Source organism: Macaca nemestrina, chromosome 8 (assembly GCF_043159975.1).
Source record: "Macaca nemestrina isolate mMacNem1 chromosome 8, mMacNem.hap1, whole genome shotgun sequence".
In the NCBI taxonomy this organism is placed as follows: domain Eukaryota; kingdom Metazoa; phylum Chordata; class Mammalia; order Primates; family Cercopithecidae; genus Macaca; species Macaca nemestrina.
The window spans coordinates 31,983,411-32,006,844 of record NC_092132.1 but is presented as its reverse complement, the minus strand read 5'-3'; the positions used below and the strand labels follow the sequence as shown (position 1 = coordinate 32,006,844).

Below are 23,434 nucleotides of genomic sequence, written 5' to 3'. Positions count from 1 at the left end.
CATTTTCTGGAGTGTACCATTTCTATCACCTTCTGTATCCTTCCCACGTAACCAAGAAGTAAGTCAAAGCAAGTGAAGTGAAGAATGTTCTACTAAATTATTAGCGAATTATAAAGCTTTCACTTGGTTGTGGTCCTATTATTTTTATTGAACATTACTTTTATGGCAAAAGAGTCAGGTTAAAAAACATAACTAAAAATATCTTTTGGTTAATTTTCTCTTTAGCAATCTTTGAATCAAGAGTAGAGAGGAAAGGCGTCATAAACTGACATAGATATCAAAGAGGCAAAACTGATGTTTACTGTATGAATACTCTGAGAAAGGGAATGACTTTTTTAATAGTTGCCTCTTTCTAAACATATGCCCCAACATATAAATATAAGAACATAATATAAAATAATAAACTGCTTTGATAATAATTAATTATTGGATGCCTAGAGACAAAAATAAAATATTAGTGAAGAAACTTTAAGCAGATATCAAAGTAAGTAACAGGCAACGGTGCCTCTCGGAGTAAAGCATGTCGTACTATTACTAGTCCTCCAAAAGAATCTCATGCCCAAGAAAAAAGATTTAAAGAAGAAATATAAAAACATCCTTACATATGTAAAGTTGAAGAGAACAATTCATGCAATAAATATTGCAACCAGGAAGGAACAATTTTTGAGTCAAACAATGATATAGAAAAGCTAGTTCCCAAAATGCATGGGATTTTAAATATATGCGCCAACTCTCACAATTTAAATAAAATAAAATAGAGACAAAGGAGAAAATAAAACCAGTATAAAAGTTTTGATGGGAAAAAACAAAGTCTGTTTTTGTGAAAGATAATTTTAGAGAGTTAGTAGGAATTATTATATTAATATTTTGGAGGCAAACCTGAATGATATCTTGAATACTTCTTGTTTTATTCCTTGAAGAAAACTGTAAGTTTATGAAGATAGAAGTTTATGTATGAATTGTGGTGACATACCTTGAAGAGGTAAAAATGCTTAGGAGAAATAAATGTAACAGAATTATACACTATAGGCTTTCTTATTTTTTTCTTCCTTTTTGAAAGTAAGAGACCTGAAACAATGCATCCATGAATTTTCAGAAATACAAGCAAGTCTTCAAGAGATATGTCAAATTCTAAGACAGATTTTAAAAGGACAAGCTAAAGGAAATAAGAACATTAACATAGGACAGGTTTAATGCCACAAAATTAAATCAAATGATAAATTGGGGAGTATCATAGGAGAACGAGAATTCAACGTATTATAAGAAAAGATTAGAGGAGGAGAAAAAGAGACAAAATTTAAGGCATTAATGATTTACCTAATAAAAATAAAATAATATACCAAATAATATTTTAAATGTGAGAAAATATTAGGTCAATTAGTATTCTATTGTAATTCCATCTCATTTAAAATAGCCAAGATTTATTAAGTTTCTACCCCTAGAATGCACTACATAAGCTTCAATAGAGATATAGAATTGCTGAGAACACAGACATTGACCTTTCATATTTCTCTGATACATGAGGAAGATCGCATATGCGTAAATTGTTCGAATACAAAGCAGGTTATGGCAAGAATTATAATTCAGACACAAATAAAATTTAATGTAGTTGTGAGGAAGGGAGAGTTTAATTTTAACTAGAGAGCATTTAGATGAATTTATCTAGAGAGGAGAGGTAGTATTTTTGCAAGATGAATATTCTGTACATATCTTTTAAACTAGGAACAGTTTAGTGCAAACCAATGAATATTTGAGAAATGTAAAGACTCTTCTAATAAGACTGAGCCATGATTTTTGCAGAGCGATAGTAAAATATATGGTTGGAGTGGGTAGTAAGAGTCCAACTGTGACGTGTATTGAATATCAGAAAGATGTGGTTAAGTCAAAAAAGAATTTAAAGTCTATTCCAGGAATAGCATAAATAGAATAAGAAAGCAAAATAAATGGGCATACACATACATGCAATAACAATGATAAAAATATGGGAGATGAAAAATATCCACATTCTATCATTTGTACTTATATAAACTGATTAAATTCTAATGTGTTCAGAATCACTGGTTCCTCTACATGCTCTCTGTACGACTGAGCCACTACGTAGTGTAAGATTATATATAGGAAGCAGTTTCCTCTGCAGACTAACATCAGTCCCCAAAAATTATTAGCAGATTTAGACTTGTTTCAAGAACAGTAACAGGAGTGAAACACAGGTAAAAATGTTATCAATGGTCAAAGAAGGACAATAATTTTAAATAGAACGTTTTTGGTTAATATTAAATATATCTGTAACTTTCCAACAGGGGACAAACTTAATTGGAGAAATTTAGCCAATTCCAGACTTACAGAGGACCACAGTAGTACCAAAGCTTCTGCACCTGAAAGACATTTGGGGCCATCTTGATAAATATTGAGTTAGTTGGATGGGAGGTAAAATAGAATTTATGTACATTATACATAATATTTGTACATATTTAAAGGGTATATGTGATATTTTTATACACTTGTTTTTTGTTGTTGTTGTTTTGTTTTGTTTTGTTTAGACAGGATCTCACTGTCGCCAAGGCTGGAGTGCAGTGGCGCGATCTTGGTTCACTGAAACCTTCACCTCCTGGATTCAATCGATTCTCCTGCCTCTGCCTCCGAGTAGATGGGATTACAGGCACTTGCCACCACGCCTGGCTAATTTTTGTATTTTTAGTAAAGACAAGGTTTCACCATGTTGGCCAAGCTGGTCTCAAACTCTTGGCCTCAGGTGATCTACCTGCCTTGGCCTCCCAAAGTGCTGGGATTATAGGCATGAGTCACCGCACCCGGCCTACACTTGTGTTTTTTTAAAGTTTACTACATGGAGGCATAATATATGTTTACCCCAACATCATCTGGTGATTTTTGAAGAACTAGTCTGCATAAAAACCTCTGCTTGTTGTTGGGGCAGATTTAGAAATGACTATTGATAAAAAGATGGTACATATTACAGTCCTTGGGTCTGGAGTGCAGCTTTTCCTCATGCTCTCAATTCTTTACTTGGGAAGCACCAGCACACTACTCAAATCATAATTTTATCAGAAATTCAATTTATTCTTTCTCAGAGAAGTTCATCACTGTTGTCTAACTCCCACAGTGCTTTTTATCTCCTTTATAATAGTGTCTATTAAAGTATATTAGAATTATTTATTTGCTAACTTTTTTTCCATTGGAATGAATTGTGAATCTTTGATGGCATGTAGAAATCATCATTTAACTATTTATAACTCATTCAATCACACTAATCTAATGGTAGGCTTAAAAAACAGAAGCTCTTTGAATGGTTATTGAAGTATAAATGCCAGAAATATCTAATTAAAACTTAAAATTTACATTTTTATATTTCAGAGAATATCCAAAGAAAATAATTTGAAGCTAACAAAAGCAGTAGTGATTAGGAAGTAAAGTAGAAATTGAAGATCTCAAATAATATTATGAAACATAAAATACAAAAATTACCAAGACATGAGGAGTTTGCAACAAATAGGCAATATTAAAATAGGTCTCAACTTACATAAACATTTTTTAAAACCATTTACATACTGGGTGATGTAGATATACTTGGTAAATGAAAAGCCTTGCCCCACATCATATCGAACAAAACACAATGCTTTAAAATTAGAAATAACAAAAAATATATAAATTGTAAAATAAAATGAATTCTCATATGCACTGACTAAATGAAGGAGGGGATTCAGAATCAAAATTAAAATGATTATATAATTTTTCAACATACTGAATTAATAATATTTTCTCAAAGAGTACTTAGAAAAAAATGTTATACATACCATAGTAAGACAGCTAAAAAAATACAAACACAATGAAATTCCTCTCCTTAAATTTTGGAATGCAGCAAAGGAAACAAAACAGAAGTAGTAAAACTAAATAGAAATAAAATTAGAAAAAAAAATGCTCAATATTTATGTATACCATTTTATTCCTAGAAAAAATATTAGTAAAATTCTTAGACCATGGGTTAAAACAAAAATAAAATGTGTATACGTGTGTGTGTGTGTGTGTGTATATATATATAAAAAATATAAAATAAGAAATATTAATAAGGCCAGGAGGGGTAGCTCACGCCTGTAATCCCCGCAGTTTGGGAGGCTGAGGCGGATGGATCACCTGAGGTCAGGAGTTGAAGACTAGCCTGGCAACATGGTGAAACCCCATCTCTACTAAAAAATAAAACAATTATCAGGACTTGTCAGTCGTCTGCAGTCCCAGCTACTTGGGAGCCTGAGGCAGGGGGAAGTTCTTGAACCTGGGAGTCAGAGGTTGTAGTAGCTGAGATGGCCCATTGCACTCCAATCAGATTTTGTTTAAAAAAACAAAAAATAAAGAAAGAAATTAAATTATTATATGATGATGACTTGTATAAATATTAGCAAATCATTCAAAGAAATACTACTGATAAAAATAAATATAACTGACATTATAAAACCCAAACCCGATGCAAAAAATAATTAGAAAAAAAACCCAAAGAATACATAACAAGATAATTTAAACAAATATGCTTTTCATACTCCAAATTTCTAAAACCAAAAGAGAAAAAAAAGTATAATGAATCCAGAGTCAAAATGAACCAAATATTGGCAAATAGAACACAATCACATATGAAAATAATTGCCAACCAGGGTTAAGCAGGGTTTATCCCAAGATAATTGCACTGTGATTGGGATGACAATGAATATTAGTTTCTTTTCCTGCCATGAAGATGAGCAAAGAAATGAAGAAGCAGATAAATTTAAAATGCCTAATGACTTTTCCTACGGACAAGAGTGTTTTCACAAGCTCTTTGAAGAAAAATTAACTATAATAAAAGTTGAAGCAAAATATAGGGCACAAATTTTATAAATTAGAAATATTTGTGCTTAAATATCCAACTAGTAAGAATGCATATACTTCATGTTTACATTGTATTTATTCACTCTATAAAATTTTGTCGACTGTATTTTTTGGGGGCTCAGAAAATGATACCCTGAAAGTTTGGCACTTTGGCATGCTGAATACTTTGAACCGAAATAGATAAGCCTCAGAAATAAGATTCAGAACCAAGGTCTCCTTCTGCCCTTCCCATCCTCCTCTTCCCCTAGCCATCCTCTATTTTTCCCCAAGTACAAGGAAGGACTTTTTCTGGAATTTTCTTATCTGACTAATAAAATTTCTTTCCCAAAGGAAGGCAACTGATGTAATACCCAGGAAATAGCCAGGAAAGATTTATCCAATACCCTGGAAAGATTAACCACTAATGAAGACAAGAGACTAAAAACCACACAGATAGAATTTTATCTATTTGCCGAAGGACAGCTTTGAGTGATTACTGGGAAACATTATCTGAATAATAAGACAGCTTTGCTTCACAGCAAAGTTCTGTCCCTCACCTTGCTGCCACCTCCGCAAGAACTCAGAGGAAATTTCTCCCAGGTCATTGTTTTTTGGAACTCACTTATCTCCCCCTGTAAATCATTTATTACCCCTAAAATTAACTACTGCCATTGCCCTCTCTTCTCATTTCCCTGTCCTCTATGAAGAAGGTATTTAAGCCTCAACCATCTGACTTTTCTTTGAGTCTCTTCTTTGTGGGGCTTCCTTTATGCCCATATGCACAGTAGAAAATTGTATGCTTTTTTCCTCTGTTAATCTCTTTATTGACAGTCATTTCAGAGCACCTTCAAAGAGGAAGGAAGAAAAGCTTTCCCTCTGCTCCTATACATTAAATTTGGGGTTTAAGAAGTACGTGATGCATACGTCGCAAATTTGCTGCTTTTATCTAAACATTCTTCTTAGAGAGCTTGCTGATCTAGCAAAGATCACTTGATTCAAACTTGACCTTGTTTGTTTGTATCTTACAGTTATTTAAATGAAAGTCAATCCATGTGGTATTCCTCTGTAAGTCTGAAATAAAACAAACAGAGACTGTGTGTTGCAGTGAAGTTTTTGGGCCATGTAGAATTTCATGGAAAAGTGGTACCATGGAGGCAACAGAGTATCACTCTCAAGTTAAGGTAGTGATGGGTTAGAAACAAGACCCTGTCCTAGGGAGCTGGCTTGTAGAAGTGAAAGATGAAAACACGCAAAACAAAGAAACAACCCACAACAAAACACTGGAAAAGTGAGTGTGGCCCACAGAGTGTAAGATAACATTGTACGTAGATATCAACTACAACATGATAGTTTAAAGTGTAGATTGAGCATCCCTTATTCAAACTGCTTGGAATGAGAAGTGTTCTAGATCTCAGATTTTTAAAAAATTTGAATATGTGTATATACACAAAGAAATATCTTGGGAATGGAACCCAAGTCTAAACAAAAAATGTACTTATGTTTCATATACATAATATGTATGTAACCTGAATATAATTGTGTAATATATATAGTCTAAATGTAATTTTCTAAATGTTTTTAATAATTTGGTTTATTAAAATAATTTTTTACTGTGATTCATCACATAAGGTCAGATATGAAATTTTCCACTTGTGGAACCATGTCAGACCTCAAAAAGTGTCAAATTCTTGAGTATTTTGAATTTCAAATTTTCACAGGGATGCTCAACCTGATGTATACATTGTAGAATGATGAAATCCAACTAACAATTGCATTACCTCACATAGTTATCGTTCTTGACTGCCTACACCTCTTATAGGTAGCTTCTCTCAGATTCTCTTTTGTACTTACAGTAAACAAGCTGACTTGACAGCCTCTCCACTGCATTTTAGGCAAGCAGTGCATGTTATGATATTGCTGTTATATGTAAATTGTCAGCGATACTTTGAAATCGAGTTGTAATTTAAGGAGGAAAAACAAAGCGAGTTGAAAGGCAGCACAGAGCTATGGTGTTAATGGTTGTTTCTTTGTATAATACAGCTTGGTCAAATGTAAAGGGACCACTTTCTTCTTTGATATGTCAAAGACAAAAAAAGAAGAATCTTAAATGCTGATGTTGGGATATTGATGGAACCAAATCAGCATGTAATGCATATTATGTCACATGAATTAGTATAAGATTTAAATAGGTCATCTTTATGCTACGTGTTATGGAGATTGTTGAAATTCGTCCTAAAACACATGGAAGTGCTTTACTTTAGTTGTATAAAGTTAAGTAAAACGATGCATGTTACCCAAATCCATTTTATCTCCAGCTTCAAAATGTACTAATTTCATTGAAATTATCAAAGCAGAAAAAATAGAAATTCCCATAGATATGGAAATGCATAGTTCTGATCTTACATTAATAGTCAAGATTTTGAGGCTCAGTAATAGGAAGAAAACCTGTACTATTTGTTGTGTTAATAAGCATTAAATCTGGCTTCTTACACAGTAAGTCACTATTAGCTCATCAAGAAATGTGACTTATAGAATGTGAAAGGGAATAAGGAGGTAGTTTGGTAGTTCTGAAGTAATCTGTTGGTACAAATATCAGAATAACATGAATCATCAAAATAATATGCCTGGCAGGAATGAGAAAAATGTAAAATACATGATGAAATTTGATGACTCTCCAAACTTTGTAAACATAGATCATTTTACCAAACTCCTATGTAGCAAAATTAACATTGATGAGATGGGAGTATTTTCCCCATTATGTCTTCATTTATTACTCTTAACCTCACAGATTAGAATCAAAACAAAACATAATGTACTTATTGAAAAACTGTGCTTCATCAACACACATCTTCAGTAAAGACAATAATAACAAAGGGAAAAAAATTACTAAATCTGTTATATTTGTATTTAGCTAATTTCCTTGCTCTTTTTAGGTGTTGACCTTGATAAGTTAGTTCAGGTTTCTTTCATGTGAATCACGAAATAAGGGACAGAGATTTCAATTTAAATTGAAAGTATTAAGAAGCCAGGGAGGAGTTCTGAGACAGGAGCAAATATTTAAAAAAAAAAAAAAATTCTGTAAGAGCACAATTTGGTGATCACAAATGATTATATAATTGTACAAACACTATTAAAGAAATACATGTGGGATCGTCATTAATACTGGATAAACTAGTTAATATCAGTTGGCTGAACAGATGGGAGTCAATAAACATTTTAATTGGAAATTGCAAGGGAAAATTACATTAGGTTAAATTGCAAAAGTGATGCCTTTCATTGGAAAGTTACAAACAGAGTCTGTAGAATGCTATATTTACCTGTGGTAAGGTAAAGATACAATATATATGATATATAAATAAAGGTGGTATTAACCACACTGATATTTACATGAGAAGAAAATCCCATTGAAGAACTAAACAATTTTACATTAATCAGATTGTTTTGGTATTATATACACAGAAAGCCCTCTTCAAATAGACAATGACTTCCTTTAGGATGGGGACTAGACCTTCATCCCTATATTCTCAAAGTCTAGGCAAGAGTCTGACCCATACTGATTCTCAGTAAATAATTGATAGCTGAAGGAATGTGTCAAAGAGTTCTAAAGCTGATAAATAATCCATTGGTTGTTTTGCAGAAATAAAACTTACTGATCACTGAATCCTTCACAACTTAAATGATGTCAATCCCATAATACTCACTTCAAAATAACACTGTTCTAATACATAAAACATAATATACTAAATTTTACTTTAGCCAAAACAAAATTATAAAAACAATTAATTTGATATTTACATGAAATAGCAAATGATAAACTTAATATGTCTAACATCTTCCAATTTGTTTTTAGGCCTTTGTGAATTTGCTTTTGAAAGCATTACATAATTAGAATATAAAGTATTTCTAAAATAGGAAATTTTTAATAATTTTTGTGAAGACGGGAAAATCAGTAATCTTTAAATGATTGAAAAATGGCTAGTTTCTAAGAACTCACAAATTGGCAGTATATAAAAAGTACGGTCAATATGTCATTTTTGATGTTTACTTATTAATATATTAACGAAGACTCCCAATCTAACACAGATATTAAAAGTTTTCTAGCACTTTTCTAGAAAATTGATCTTAAGGGTTTCTGTTTGACTTCCTTTAAAAAGATTAAACAAATAAAAGAGTACTCGAGTACTGGCAGGATATGAAGATGGAAGTTTGTTAAAAAGCTGTAAAAAGAGCCTTGAACATGAATTCAATACAGGTAATTATGAGCCTGTCAGCATTTCTATTACGAACTTCATTTAGAAGTTTTATCATTTCCATAATCTTAAAAACTAGGAAGCTGAAAGTTGGCACACAAATTAGCAGCCTGGATGCAAATTTATTTACACAAAAACATTTGAATCAGTTCAGCTGTTTTGATTTAGACATCAGCCAAAAAACCTTAACTCCAGATTTCTCCATATATGTGAACACTGAGTAAACATTTTGTCTAGAGTACATAGTTAGGTCACTTAGAATGTGGAGTCAATAAATTCAAGGTAGAGTATGTTTCATCTCCAAAAGAGTCAACTGTATTTTTTTGCCAGTTTTTCTAACTTTGATCCCTTATCTTGCATATGCAGCCTTTAGCAACACAGAGCTCAATATTAGAAAATGCAGGTAGCTCAGCATAAATTCATTACTGACATTTAGTTGAGATTCAAATTATACTTCTGATAATGGATTCAGAGGAACCATTTCTGCATAATGAAAATATATATAGTTTAAAAAATGAAAACTAAATCACTTCTAAAAATTACAAATTAGCTTAATTTAAAGCTTATTTTTTTTTACGTATTGACTAAGTTGATAAACTTCACTGTGGGTGTATCCATTATGTGGTACCTTATGTGTTACTTTAGGAGAAAATAAAATAAGAACATTTTTTCCTCAAATGTCTTTCAAATCAGATAACTCCCATAATGTAAACAAGAAAACAAAGATAAAAAGATTTAAAAGAAACAAAACATAGCCCGATATGAAGCTAAAATACATATTTGAGAAATTAGACTAATATCAAATAATATCAAATAACAAAACAGCTGAAAGTTTTATTAAGTAGCTATCAAAGAAGAAACAAATGGCTAATAGGAATGTGAACTAGTTTGGGAAATGTTGTTTTGATTATCTACCTCTCCCTAAATCATGAAAATGAGATTTCAAGTGAATTTGTGATTTTAAATCTCAATAAAATCAAACAAATATGAACAACAATCAGATGCATTCTAAAATGAAGAACTTGTCTGATGATCAATTTTCAACATTAAATAAAATTTTGGAATGAATAATTGTAGAAAACAGACTTGGAGACAAATTATAAATGTACCTTTATCTGGGACATTGCCAACCTTGGAGAAATGTACATCTACCTGTCGTAAGATCATATATCAAAACTATTTAAAATAAGAATGGCCTATGAAGAAGTATTAAATGCAATAAGTATATCCTATGACTAATACACATGAGAACATTATTAGGATAACTTACTTTTAAAATTAAAAAGACAGGTTAAAATAAAATTTCTGAAATATAACAACAAATAAAGCTTTAATAATGCATGTAGAAAAAGGCTAGTTTATATTCAGAGAGTCTATAAAGTTTAGAAATGACAAAAATAATATAATTATATATGAAAATATATTATCATCTTTACAAGAAAATGTAATGCTAAATTTGAGCACTTAAGTATAATTTAATAAAATCATTTTTTCTTTCATAGAGTGATGTGTATCTATATTCCCCCGAGGTAATCCTTAAGTTAATCTTTAGATTGCATGTGAAATTTCCATTTGCCTGTATTAATATATATCTGTGTCTCCTTACACAATTACTTCAAAAAGTGTAATTTTAATTCTGATCAGGATGTTGGGGTAGGCACAGTGGTCTCTCCTTTCAATGAGCTTTACTCTCATAAACCAATTATGTCTAAGAAAAAAAGAGGCTCATAAAACAGTATCAAATACAAGAAAAGTACACTGGACAGGTAAAGACTGGTTTTCACTCTCTAGCTTAGCAAGCCATTTCATTTTTCTGGCCTGTCCCCTCTTCTATGTCAAGATACACAGCTACCCCTGAATTTTTAACTAAAGGGCACTTATGGACTGAAATAGACTTTGTGAATGGAACTTGGATATGCATATTTCAATTTTGAAAAATATGTATTTGCCCCCACAAATAAATCTAATGCACATTTCCTGCCTAGTAAACACTAGATTGGGGACACTGTGAGAACTTTCATATCCTTTAAATTGTGTAGAGCTGAGTGGAAGATTAAGATACCAAATAAAACAATTTTATTTTTCAATGCTTATGATACAATTTTATCAATTATTTTATATGTGAAGTTCATAAATGTATCTGCTTTCATAAATTTTAAATTTTACTCAAGAGCTCTGCATTAGGAGCTAACAGTTATAATGTTTATACCTGTTTTATCTTAGTGTGCTAGTTTTATATTTTATAGTGTCATATTTAACATATATATTATCTATGCATTTATTTTGCTTGCTGTTATAAAATTAGAAAACATCTTTTACATCTATTGTACAGATCATTTAGAGAACAAACTTAGTCAAGTTAAATGAAAGATGTTGAAAATTACAAAACCAGTTAAGTTTTGTGTTATTGTAATTGTGGGATATCTATCTATCTATCTATCTATCTATCTATCTATCTATCTATCTATGTAATCATGACTATTGATCTTAAGCTTTCTCCTAAGTTGTATTTTCAGGGGCTCAGTGATTCTCTTAAAAATGAAGAGGTTTAATTGGTAATTTAGTCATTTACATTTTTCTTTTAGATTTTGGTAAGTCTATGGCTTATGAATCTATTATCCTTTCAGATTTCACTTAACCACTAGCAAACTGTATGATCCTGGCAAATCATTGAACTTTGGGCTCAGGAAAATGTTTAATATTTGAAAATGGAGATAATAATCTCTATATAGGAGATAATAGCTATCTCAAAGATACTTACTAGAATTCAATACAGGAAGACAAGGGAGAAAAGAACTGTTTGAGATGTAAAGGACACTTTAGCTAAGGGCTTAGCGTAAAACATCACACATGAAAAGACACAACAAAGAATTTTATCCTGGTACCATTTCCCAAAACATAAGAATGTCTCCTATCCTCTCTATATAGTAACTCTGATTATTCTGGAGTCAACCAGATAAACTTGTATAACAGAAAACTATGGTTTAGTCCTTGCTTTTTTAGTTATTTGGGATGTAATAAGTCTACTTTTATGGAGTCTGTTTCCATTTACAAACTTCCTCTCAAAGTAGTATTTGATCATATTTTTTAATGTCATAGTTAAAAAAAAATCCCCACTATTATTTTAAACTCATGACCATTAATATTCCTTTAAAAATTGCTAACATCAAGCAAAGAAAAGCTTCATAATCTTCAACATTACAGACTTAGCTTTTTAAGGAAATCACTCATTACTTTTTATATATTTCAATCATTTTCTGAACATTTCAACTCCTCAAAGAGTAGAATTTATTAACTTCACAAATTTTACTCCCATATCATAAAATGTCTTTAAAAATATTTCAAATATCACTAAAATTGAGGGTAACCACTTAACACATGGATTGTTCTTATACCATTAATATTTATAAAATGTATTATTGTTTCTTATAGAATTTTGAATGACAATTGTCTTATATATGTCATGTGAAAAAATATGCAGATGAAAATGTGACTAGAGAGAATGCATAAATCTCATGTAAATATGACTTAAATGTAATAAAACCCATGAAAAACTAAAGATAGAACTATTTATCTAGATTTAAAAGCTTTTAAGTAAGAAATTGTGTACAGATTATAAGAAATAAATAAAAATTTGATTTTAAGTACTGCTCCTCAATGTTCTTTTGAGACATGAAAAAGTCAATACACTGATTTATTTATAGACTTGTAAGTCAAGAAATAAATTTTACTGAAGATACAATTAGTTATTTATTTGAAGTACACATTATATCAGATTTAGAAAAGTTTTTCATTCCATAATTATCTCCTTTTGTCTTCTACCAAATAAGTAAGTATCATTTTTAAAATTTTACCGCAAAGATATAATTACAAATACTAATTGATATATATTACTGAAATATTAATTTTTCTGATTGACTATCTTCATTGGTGTCATCTGAGCTAACTTTCTAATAAAATTGATAAGGTAAAGTAGAAAAAGAATTGAACATGCGCTTGAATGCCCTGTCATCTAGTCTCAGTTCTGGAATTAATGGTCTTTGTAAACTACCAAAAATTACTTGTCCTTTCTTGGCATGTGCGCTTATTGTATAATATATGAGCAGTGAACTAGTTGATATTTAAGGACCTATGAATGTCATGATTTGTGACAAGATGAATGAACAAATTCATGTTAGTACATTAATCAATCACTATTAAAAGAAATCAATATCAGAATGCAAGGCATGAAATCAGCACAGGAATAGAGGAAGCATTTTTTTCTTTTTTTTTTTTTTTTCTTTTCTTTCTTTTATTTTTTGAGCTGTGAGTCTGCCCCTTATTCATATAGCCAGCACCAGAAGCAAATGTGTAAAGGTGATAAGCAGCAGTTTCAGAGTGTTTCTCAGCTGTATAATAGCCTGGGAACTTAGCCAAAGTGAAATAATAGCTAGTGAGAAGAGGCTACACTTTTTATTTACTGTTATGGAAAAGTGAAGGTGGTGGTGTTAGAGATAAAGTGTGAGTTCATACAGGCTTTGCATGTGCACGTTTATTTAAATAATATCAGCAATAGCTACTAGTGCCAAGCACTGGGCTAGGCACGTGATTTATGTCATCTCCCTATAAACTCCCGATATTGTCATGTATTTTTTTTTAACAGATAATAAAACTGAAGCTTAGGAAAATTGAATTGCTAGTCCAAAGATAATTGTTGGCAAAAATCATTATTTGACCTTCAGTGGCTCCAGAGCCCTTGCTCTTTCCACTTTACTGTAGTGTTGCTCAAATTTTACAGTGCAATCAGGACTTACCTAGATGACTTGTTAAAACCACCAGTGTCTGTGCCCAACTCCCAAAGCATCTAATTCAACAGACCTTATCTGGGAAACTGAGGTATTTTTGTCGCTAAAAAGTTTTTAGAATATGCTGGTACTACTTGTTGGAGAACACTTTGAAAATCACTGTAGTCCAAACATTTAAGGGCCTGAACTGAATAATGTGGTGATATCTAATGCCACATAATTGTCATTGTTATTTTCCGTCCAACCACAGGTATATAATGCATATGTTAATATAAATTTAGACATTTTAGAGATTTCAAATTAGGTTGCCGGTGGCAAATTATCACTATATAGAAAATATTAATCATTAGGAATCCTTAACCAGCACCAAACAATAGCTTAGCAAAGGGCCTTAGCACATGAAATATATTTGATGGCTGCAAGACTGGGGCCTTAAGAGAAGGAAAGGTGACCATCAGCATTGAGGCTGTGAATACTGGAAGGTCTTCAACAAATTGTATTTCTCTGTGATACTTTGAAAAGTGATGTTCCTGAAGAGAATAAGAACCTCACAAGGGGCCTGATTCTTAGAAAACCTTGCAAGCAAGGAGATAGGTATACCTGGAAATACCGTGAATCACCCACCTGCTCACTCTGAGAGCAGAAAGATGGATTTGGTAATCACAGTGTCTGTAATGGCACCATTCACATACTCATCCAAAGTGCAAATCAGTATTTCCACTGTATTCTAAATTATATACTCCTTCGGATTATGAGTAAAGGGAACAGAAGAAAGAGATAGGGAAAAAATAGCTAAAGCTATGTTTTAATATATATGTAGATAAAATAAAATGTTCTTAGATTTTATTTGTATCTTACACATTATTTTCTTAATCTCTCATTTACAACCATTTTATTTCTAATTTTCCAAATCTTGGAACTCAAAGTTCAAGATGGCGTATTTTCTCAAATGGTCATGCTGCCTAAAAGAACCGGTGCCTTACCAGGCATATGCTTGGTGCTTTCAAATAGACAAAATACTGAAGGTGTTTGATATCCTTAAGCCATTTCTGAAGCCCCTGATGAGTAAGTAGAAGAGAAACACCCTTTGGAACACATGGAGAAGTATATTTGAAGGGTAAGGAAGTAAACTTTAGTTCCTTCCACTTTTTTGCATTTGAGATCTTAGAAAAGCGTTTTAAGGTCAGAGTTTTATTCCCCACATAAGTACAAAGGCATTATTAACTGCACACCTCTCCTACTTTTTTTTTTTTTATCAGCTTTCACTTATGATAGAGTTTTACTGTACTTAGAACCATGTACAGATGACATTTGGTGTCTATCTGTTATTTCATTGTTCTGTAGACACCAAATTTTGTGTTTAGGGAAAAGACGTGTATACTCCAAACCCATTCAGCTACCCCACAAATAGAAATGCTAATTAAGATCATGAATGGTAATAACTACTGGAACGAAGCCTTTGCTCCTGGAGTACTTAATTTATTGAGTAATTCTGCTCTTTTTCTCCTTGAAGGATCTCAAGGGAGCTGGCGTCAGGTTTTCAAGATGCTGAAACCTGCTCCTTAATAATTTCTGCTCACATACTCTTCCAATGAGGGCGTGATGCAGCACCCGCCTCCTCCCCAACCAGATGATTCCGGAAAGTACGGTGCTGCAAAAGGACATTTCAGAGAGCTTTCAACAAGCTAACTGTCCGGTGCAGTTCAGCTCCGAATACTGTTCAAGCCCTGTCAGTCGGGTAAATTGGGTTAACTTAGCAACTCGGTGGTGCAAAGCCTCCCCAAAGGCAGCACCGCGTTCAGGGAGAAGAGAACCCGCCTCATGCCTGAGCCGATCTTTCTTCCCTTGGTTGTCCTCCTTCATTATTATTCTGCAATGCACAGCAATCCCCGTGCGCGCCCCCGTGTCAACCCCTTAGCTGGCCACTCCAGCGGGGCTGGGAGAAGACCACCTTGGCTACTCAGATGACACTGTGCTGTTTAATTTCTTCTGCTTTCTCGCTTAGAGTCTAACTAAGCCCTTGCAGCACTTGAGCCTGGGGGCTGCCCTCCTGCTGGCCTTTCCCTCCTCGTTGAACGGATCTGGGGGACAGGGACGTTGTAGAAGAGCCACAATCCCCACTCATTGTTTCCCCAGTGTGCTTTCCGAACTCCCCGAGTGCGTCTTAGATAAGTTATTTGAGTGAGGACAGCGCTGCGGTCCGCCTGGAGAAAGGGAGCTTCCTCCGCACTTCTGTTTGATCGTGACAGCAGTGGTCGCATCACCACTGACCATCTGGAGTCCTGGGAACATTAACGCACTGTTACCCGCCAGGCGTTTCCGCCTAGGACACATTCACACCCACCCTCGGAGCCTCCTAAAGGCTTCTCCGTGTCAATTCATGTGTCCTCCTCCCAGCAACACACACACACACACACACACACGCACACACACGCGCGCGCGCACACACACACACGCACATCAAGAGCCAAGTCAGCCACTCAGTTTCAACCACGGATGGTCCATGAAAAATTCAGGGAGGCTGGTCTTCTTAAAGAAATTAATAAGTATTCCCAGAGGAAATAGATGTGAGGGAGGGGAACCTGTCCAAACTACAGCAGGAGGGGCCCCTGACTCAAACACAAAGGTTACCTTTCAGTGGGTGTCTCAGTCCTGCTAGTGTTGGGGGAAGGGTTTTGATAATGGTTTTGGCCAGGTGGGTTTTTGTTTGCTGTTACCGTTTTGAAAAGACATTGATTCCCCTTCCCCCAGTCCCCTTTGTAAAGCTCTCTCAAGCTAAGACAGATCTTTTCCTGATGTGTTGGGAAAAACTGTCGCCTTATGGGCGAGGACTGAGGGTGTCAGTCCCCAGGGACACACGCAGGGCTGAAAGCTGCGGACATGGCCACCTGGGCAGGCGTCGTTAAAGATACTAATGAGTGCCTCTGGCAGCTCTTCCCCCTCATAAGACACCCGCGCCCCTCTCTAGTGGCAACTAACTGCGGGAGATGATGCGATTTCCACTTTTCCAAAAGACCTCTGTGGCAGGAGTAGTGTCTCCTTGGAATCTCAGAGCACAAGCAGAAACGTGGATCCTTCAAGAAGTAGCTCTGGCAAGAATCCTTGGAAAGACGCTCTGGCGTGGGGTGCGCGACGACGCACCCGGTCTCCCACCTGCTGCCTACCCAGAGATCTGTGCCTTCGCAGTACCTTCGCTGCACGGTGTGTGTTCCCCTGGGATCCATTGACAAGCAGCGTGGGAAAGCATCCCATGGGTGTCTCTTTACATGGGCGGGACGCTTCAGCACGACTTGGAGATTCACAGTTTCTATCTGGGTGAGACCTAAACAGACACGCTGCAGCTGGAGGCATTTCAGAAACCTCTGCCTGTGTGTGTGCATGTGTACGTGTGTGGGGGGAAGGAGGGGTGTTCAGTGAGAAATAGGCATGGATCAAGTCTAAGCAGCACCTGTCCTGCCCCACCCCTCAATTTGGTGCCCTCCACAGCCTATTATTTCACATGATGACAGTGGAAATGAAACGCCAGTTAAAGGTTGTTTTCCTTTTCAGCCCCACCCGAGTGGTTCAGGCCTACCTACCTAAGACCACTTTCTACACTCTGAGGCGTTTCCTCCCACTAAGCCTCTTTGTCATTGCTGTTGCACGAAAAGGTGAGATGGTGGAGGGGTGAAAATTGTAGGCAGATGGTGGAATTCTCGTGGCTAGACCTGTTCACGTGGAAAACTGCGTGCCTCTGACTTCCTGGACCCTCACGCTAGTCTAGATTAGAATCTGCAAAATCCTTACAACGCCTCCCCAGTCTGAGATTTTCCATGGACCTGACAGTGCAGAAGAAAGTATAGGAGACAAAAGCGGGCATAGACATTGGGGCAAACAACGTTTAAGGCATTGCAGCAATCTTGGCTTTAGGAAAGCCTTGAGACAGGTGAAATGAAAAAAATGAGGAAAGGGAGAGTAACAAGCAACTATCAAAATTGGCATCATTCGGAGATTGACAGCAGGTCTAAAACATACAGCCTATGCGAGTTTCTCAGAATTTGGGGACAGTATTCCGAGTCTCAAAATGTACGAGATGCCTTCCAAGTGCCAGTTGAGTGACAATGAATAACTTTATTGACACTGGAAAAAAAAATTTTTTTCGTATAGTTTGTAGAATATTGATTTTTGCACAGGATCAAAGAAGGCCATGACATTCCCTTCCTTCTCAATATCTCCAAAGCTAAACCGATTATATCAGTCCAAAGTAAATTAACGCGCCTTTCCTTTCTATCGGCGCATCTCATTCGGAAAATACGGTAGGTGCGGGCAGCGGGAGCTCTAATTGCAGGCTGCGCGGATCAGCGTTTGTCAGGCTGGAATGCTTGCCCCGCTTCGGAGACTTCCCTCCCCCTCATCTGCCCCCGAATGTGTTTTGGCTCAACAGGTATCACAGGAAAACTCGCACTTAAACCTTGGTCATCTTCTCACAGGAGTCACCCTTACATTTTTCTGCCAGGGCTGCTGCTGGCTATTCGCGCCTCCCCCACGCGGAGCGCGCGTGTAGCAGGCAGCCCCAGGGCCATCCATTAACCACCAACTCCCAGTGGCAGGCGAACCAAGCATAAATGTGTGGCTCCTCACATGTCGAGCCAGCGACAAAGAAACCTTGTAAGCATCCTGAGCCGCGTTTTGTACATTAGGCAGTGTAGTTGTGCCACTTAGGACAAGCTTTTCGGCTCAGAGCTGCTCTGAGGCCCCAGAGGGAAAGGAAAAATCAAGCTTTAAGGAGGAGGTTGGGATTACAAGGCAGTTGCTGCCACAGAGACCGGGGCGACTTCCTGGCATTTTGGGATGTAAATTAAAATTCGAGACATGCCACCCATCATTGGTCATAGTAGAGGGAGAGGTAACCTCTCCAGCTCCCTCCTCCCAAAACATGAATTATCATTTCCACTGAATGCAAATGAGCCGCCTTCCGTGGGGGGACAGCCAGCTGCAAGCTGGACAATAAACTGTTTCATAGAGACGCGGCCCCATTGCGGTTCAGAGAGGCACTCCTTTACAAAGGAAGAAGCGTCCAGTTTGTGTTGACAGCCCTGGCGCGCCTGGGCCAAAACAGCACCCCCTTTCCCGCGATCCCCCGCCCCCCCGCGACACAGAGACACCCGGGATTTGAAACTAGCTTCACTGAAAGCAACATCCATCGCGTCTATTGGAGCTGCCATGAGTATGGAGAGGTGATTGTTCAAAAAATGATGGCATGAGTCATAGACACCTCCTGAGTATTCTTTGCAGCAATTAATGGGCAGCAGGGTGCAGGAGAAGTTGTGGAAGAGAGCTATGGATCTATTTTCTCCCAAAGGACAGCTCTTTTTCCGATGATCCTGACTGTCCCTTGCCTTCCTGCTTGGGAATGCATTTTTACATCTCATCTACCCCCTCCCCTTGTCTGTGCATGTGACACTCACTCTACCTGTCTGAACGCTGAGACTTGCTGGGGATTTTCTTTTTGGTCGTCAGCTAATGACTTTCCTCCTACCTTCATTCATCCCCTAAGGTGGTTCTTTACACTTCATGGCATTTCAGACCCTTTGAAAGCCTCATTTTTTGCCAAACCTCTACCACAGGTCCTAGGGAAGCTCCCCTACATTTAACATTGCATAGAAGCCCACGTAGAAATAATTTACATACATATGCATGCAGACATTCATGATGGTGTGGCAGTGCGTGGAAGATCCCTGTGCCCTCATGCATTTAAAATCAACACATTCCTAGCACATCGGGTAACTTTCTTTCCTGAAAGGGTTAAAAAGCATTTAGACCAGTCTTTAATATAAATATTCCACCCAAAGCATCAACCCCTAGTGATCTGACGAGAAATCAAGGTAATCCTCATCACTAAGAAAAGTCTTGCAGAGGAATTCTGCCTGGATATCCACTAGTTAGAGGCTATACTAACCAACTCACGTATTCGTTTGAGCATACTGCAAGAATATTTATTGAGCACAAGCTCAATCACCGCATTGAACGCCAAATCTGGCAAGCAAAATGCATTTCCTATCTGAGGGGGGGAGAACGAGCTGTGAATCAACTCCTTCTTTAGTATTATCATGATTATTTTATCGGTGCAAATTGCAAAGTAAGCTGCCAGCCTCTCTCCATCTACAAGTCAGCCCACCTCCATCCAAAGCGGAGGGGACCCCCAAAGCAGACCTACCTTTCACACAAGACACCGTCAATAAAAAGACGAGGTTCCAAAACGTAAATCCACTTTTAATCCCCATTTTCTTCATCAGGATGAAGTCTAGGCGGCCACATTTAGCGCATCTTCGCGTGCCAGGCTCCCAGGGTTTGGATTCCTTTGCTCGGCTTTCCCCTTTGCGGATCCCTTTCATATTATTCGCGAGCTCCTAATTCCTGCTCCTCAGCCCGGCGCAGTGGAGTTGTTGCTGTTGTTGGTGCGCGGTCACAGCTCGGAGTGAATGGTGTTTCTGGGATACCACAGCAACCTTGACGAGGACTCAACCATCTCTCCAACGGGGGCACAAAGTCTCCGCTACTCTGGATTCTGTCTTTTCTTGTGCGTTTTTTTCCCTCCACCAAAATCTACCCCAATTCTAGCTCGTTATAGCAACCACCAGAAACCACTAGTGAGCCTCTAAAAGCCCAGCTCTGCTCTCTGATAAACTCTACACAATATTTGAAATTAAGGGGCTTGCTTTTTTCCCCGAATAGATCAATTCTGCCTGTAAAAGCAGCCCAAGAAATAATATGTTAGTGAGCTCTCCGTTGCAGGCTGCGAATACAGAAGCATGTCAAAGGAATATTTTAATCGGAGGATCTGTGTTGCTTTTGGGGAAACCGTGACGATAATGAATCGGGCTCCATCGATGCCCACGTCGTTATAATGGGACATGTGTTACTACTGTAGTTGCGGTATATTTCAAGCAGGCTTCTCCCATTTATTATCCTGTGATTTAATTGAAAAAGGAAATCACAGAGAATTCTCTCAATAAATTCTTCACACAGAGAAGAATGTATTTGAACACATGTGTTTACATATTCAAATAACTACGTGTAAACCCGTCACCGGGTTTTTATGATTCGGTAAACGGATTTCAACAGTGGCCTGGGCGGGGGTGGGGTGGGGAGGGAAGTCAGTATCGTTTCCCCAAATAGTTCGCCCTTTCATCCTCCCAACCCCCGTTTCAGTTGGTGTGTGCCGCAGTTAAACTATCTGTGGTAGTTATCTAGAACGAACCCATTTGCCTTAATTCTGAATCGGTACCAAATATGTAAATAGGAGGTTTCTTTCAAAACGAAAAATGTATGTATCTATACATCTGGATCTGCCTCCCCCCGCCCGCCCCCCGCCCCGTGCACCACGCAAGGGTTAAGATTGCACAAGGGAAGAGTTCTTGCGCCATCTACTGGCCGTCTTCGAGCCGCCTGTTCTTCCTTCGCACCCTGTTTTTCCCATCCCTTGGTGTAGGGGAGCTGTGTCCCCAAGACCAGCAGGTCGTGCTGCTTGATTTTTTTTTTCCACCACTGTCCTGACCCAAATCTTTCAATGAACAAGTTCCTTAGATTAGGCAACTGATTGGCGATCTGATCTTTTCGGGAACCTGGTCCCCTTTCAGCCGTGGGGAGTGCCACAGCGCTAGTTCTGAAACAGGATATTGCTGCTGCCTGTGGCTCCATTTAACTGCCTCAGGCTATGAGAGGCGAGAGCGTCTATCTACCAGGCTTAGTCTAGAGGACCGCCCAACTTGAGTCTGCAGCTCCACGCACTGTGCACAAATAATGGGTTTGGTCCCGTGCGCCACACTATTACCCTGGCAAGCTTTTGCCCCTTGGCTCGCGTTGGAGCTGCCCGCTCAGCCGAGCAAGGCGGTAGCATCTGGAGGGAGTTCCGCTCTGGGAAGTGGGCACACTGCGAGTGTCCATAGGTTTGAGTGGCGAGTGAGTTCAATCTGCAGGCGTAGGAAGGCTTCTGAGCTCTCGGGGTACGTGGCATTGTGTGTGGATCTGTGATTCTCCCAGTTCATGTGTGTGTGTGTGTGTGTGTGTGTGTGTGTGTGTGTGTGTCTACGCGAGCGAGAGCATAAGCGCGCTGTAGTGAGAGGTAAGTGTGCGTGTTTCTGAAAGATACAAAGAATGATTTGCCATGCGTGGGTGTTTTCCCAAATGTGTTTTTGCAGTACATATGCGTGTGCATGCCTGTGTGTGTTTGTGTGTTACAGAGGAATTTCTCTTCTGGGTAGGGAGCTGTAGCAAAAGGTAAAAAAGCTGTAGACGCCCAACTGACCTCATTAAATTCAGAGAGATACTTTAAGACCCCTCAGGCAGAACATTGTCCCTTCTTTTCAGCGCTCTCTTTCACTGTCTGCATATGGAGGTTTGGAAGGGGAGTGGGCGACAAGGTAGGGACTAGACCATGACGGGCAGGATGAACATGGAAAACGACATTAGCCTGCTTAGCCACCTTGGCAGCTGCTCTGGCATGGATTTCAGTCAAGATGTCAGTGTGTGGTGTTGCTGCTGTTGTGTATGCTGGGTGGACTACCAGTTAGAGATGCAAACAGGTCCTTGGACTTAATGAGGATGTCCAAGCCCTCCTTATCAAGTTTGCAGAGGTTAGTCACCCCAACTGAATTTACTTTTTATTAAAAGAAACAAAAATACTGGGTTTTGTGCAATCTATTTGAACACATAACACATGGCTATAGCTATACATCCAGACAGGAGGACTTCATGCCAACAAACAAACAAACAAACAAAAAGCCCCCAAAAAACCCTTTCTCAAAAGACAGGGTATTTTAATAGTAATTATTGTGCACAAAGTAAGAAAACTTTGATTAAGAGACCGTAAAGATCACTGCTAAGATACCAATTTCTGCTGTTTATTTTCAAACACATGGCTAATCCTGTAATCCAATTATCTTTCCCTAAATGAATCCTGCCTATCATTTCATGTGAAGTTGTTAAAAGATTTATCTGGAATCTCATAATATTTTGAACAATACTATAGTATCTAGTTTCTACAGCTTACAATAAATCACAAACCATTTTCGCCTGTATCTTCCAGCTTCTGAGACAGGATGGAAAATAATAATTCACAGACAGGAAAAGTTAAGGCATGAGGAGCTAAAGTGGTTTATCCAAAGTCACTATCAGGAGCTTTGGTGTTTAGTCCAATGTGTTTAGTGCTAGATTTCACCAGTCTTTCATGGTGAACAGCATCCTCTTTAAGGAAAGATTTCCAAAGGTATTCCAGAAACACACAATTTTCTGCCACAATCCTGGGTGAGAATCCTTTAGTTTCTCCAGAAGGGGGGAAATGAAAAACAGTGTCTACATTTGGGAGACAGAAATTATCTATTGTAGCTTATCTGTAGGAAAGCAACACAGCTATACGTTCATTTGTGTAAGACTATTAGAAAGAGATTATGGAAAAAATAGCTAACATAATAGCAAACTTCAGGTGTTTACTGTACATTAGGCATTGTGCTATGTTTACATTACATATCTTATTCAATCCTCACTACTTTCTGAGACAAGCTCTACAGC

General features: G+C 37.2%; 1 protein-coding gene across 6 annotated transcripts in view; it reads right to left on the bottom strand.

The window, feature by feature from the left end:
* The window catches only part of LOC105475960 (CUB and Sushi multiple domains 3), a 1,218,758-nt gene extending 1,198,012 nt beyond the window's left edge, over positions 1-20,746 (bottom strand). For all 6 annotated transcript variants that reach the window (XM_011731490.2, XM_071067898.1, XM_071067897.1 and 3 more), the window contains exon 1: positions 20,082-20,746. In XM_011731490.2, the coding sequence (XP_011729792.2) occupies positions 20,082-20,259 (178 nt within the window). In that variant the 5' untranslated portion in view covers positions 20,260-20,746. The remainder of the gene's footprint in view (positions 1-20,081) is intronic.
* Positions 20,747-23,434: the final 2,688 nt, after the last annotated feature.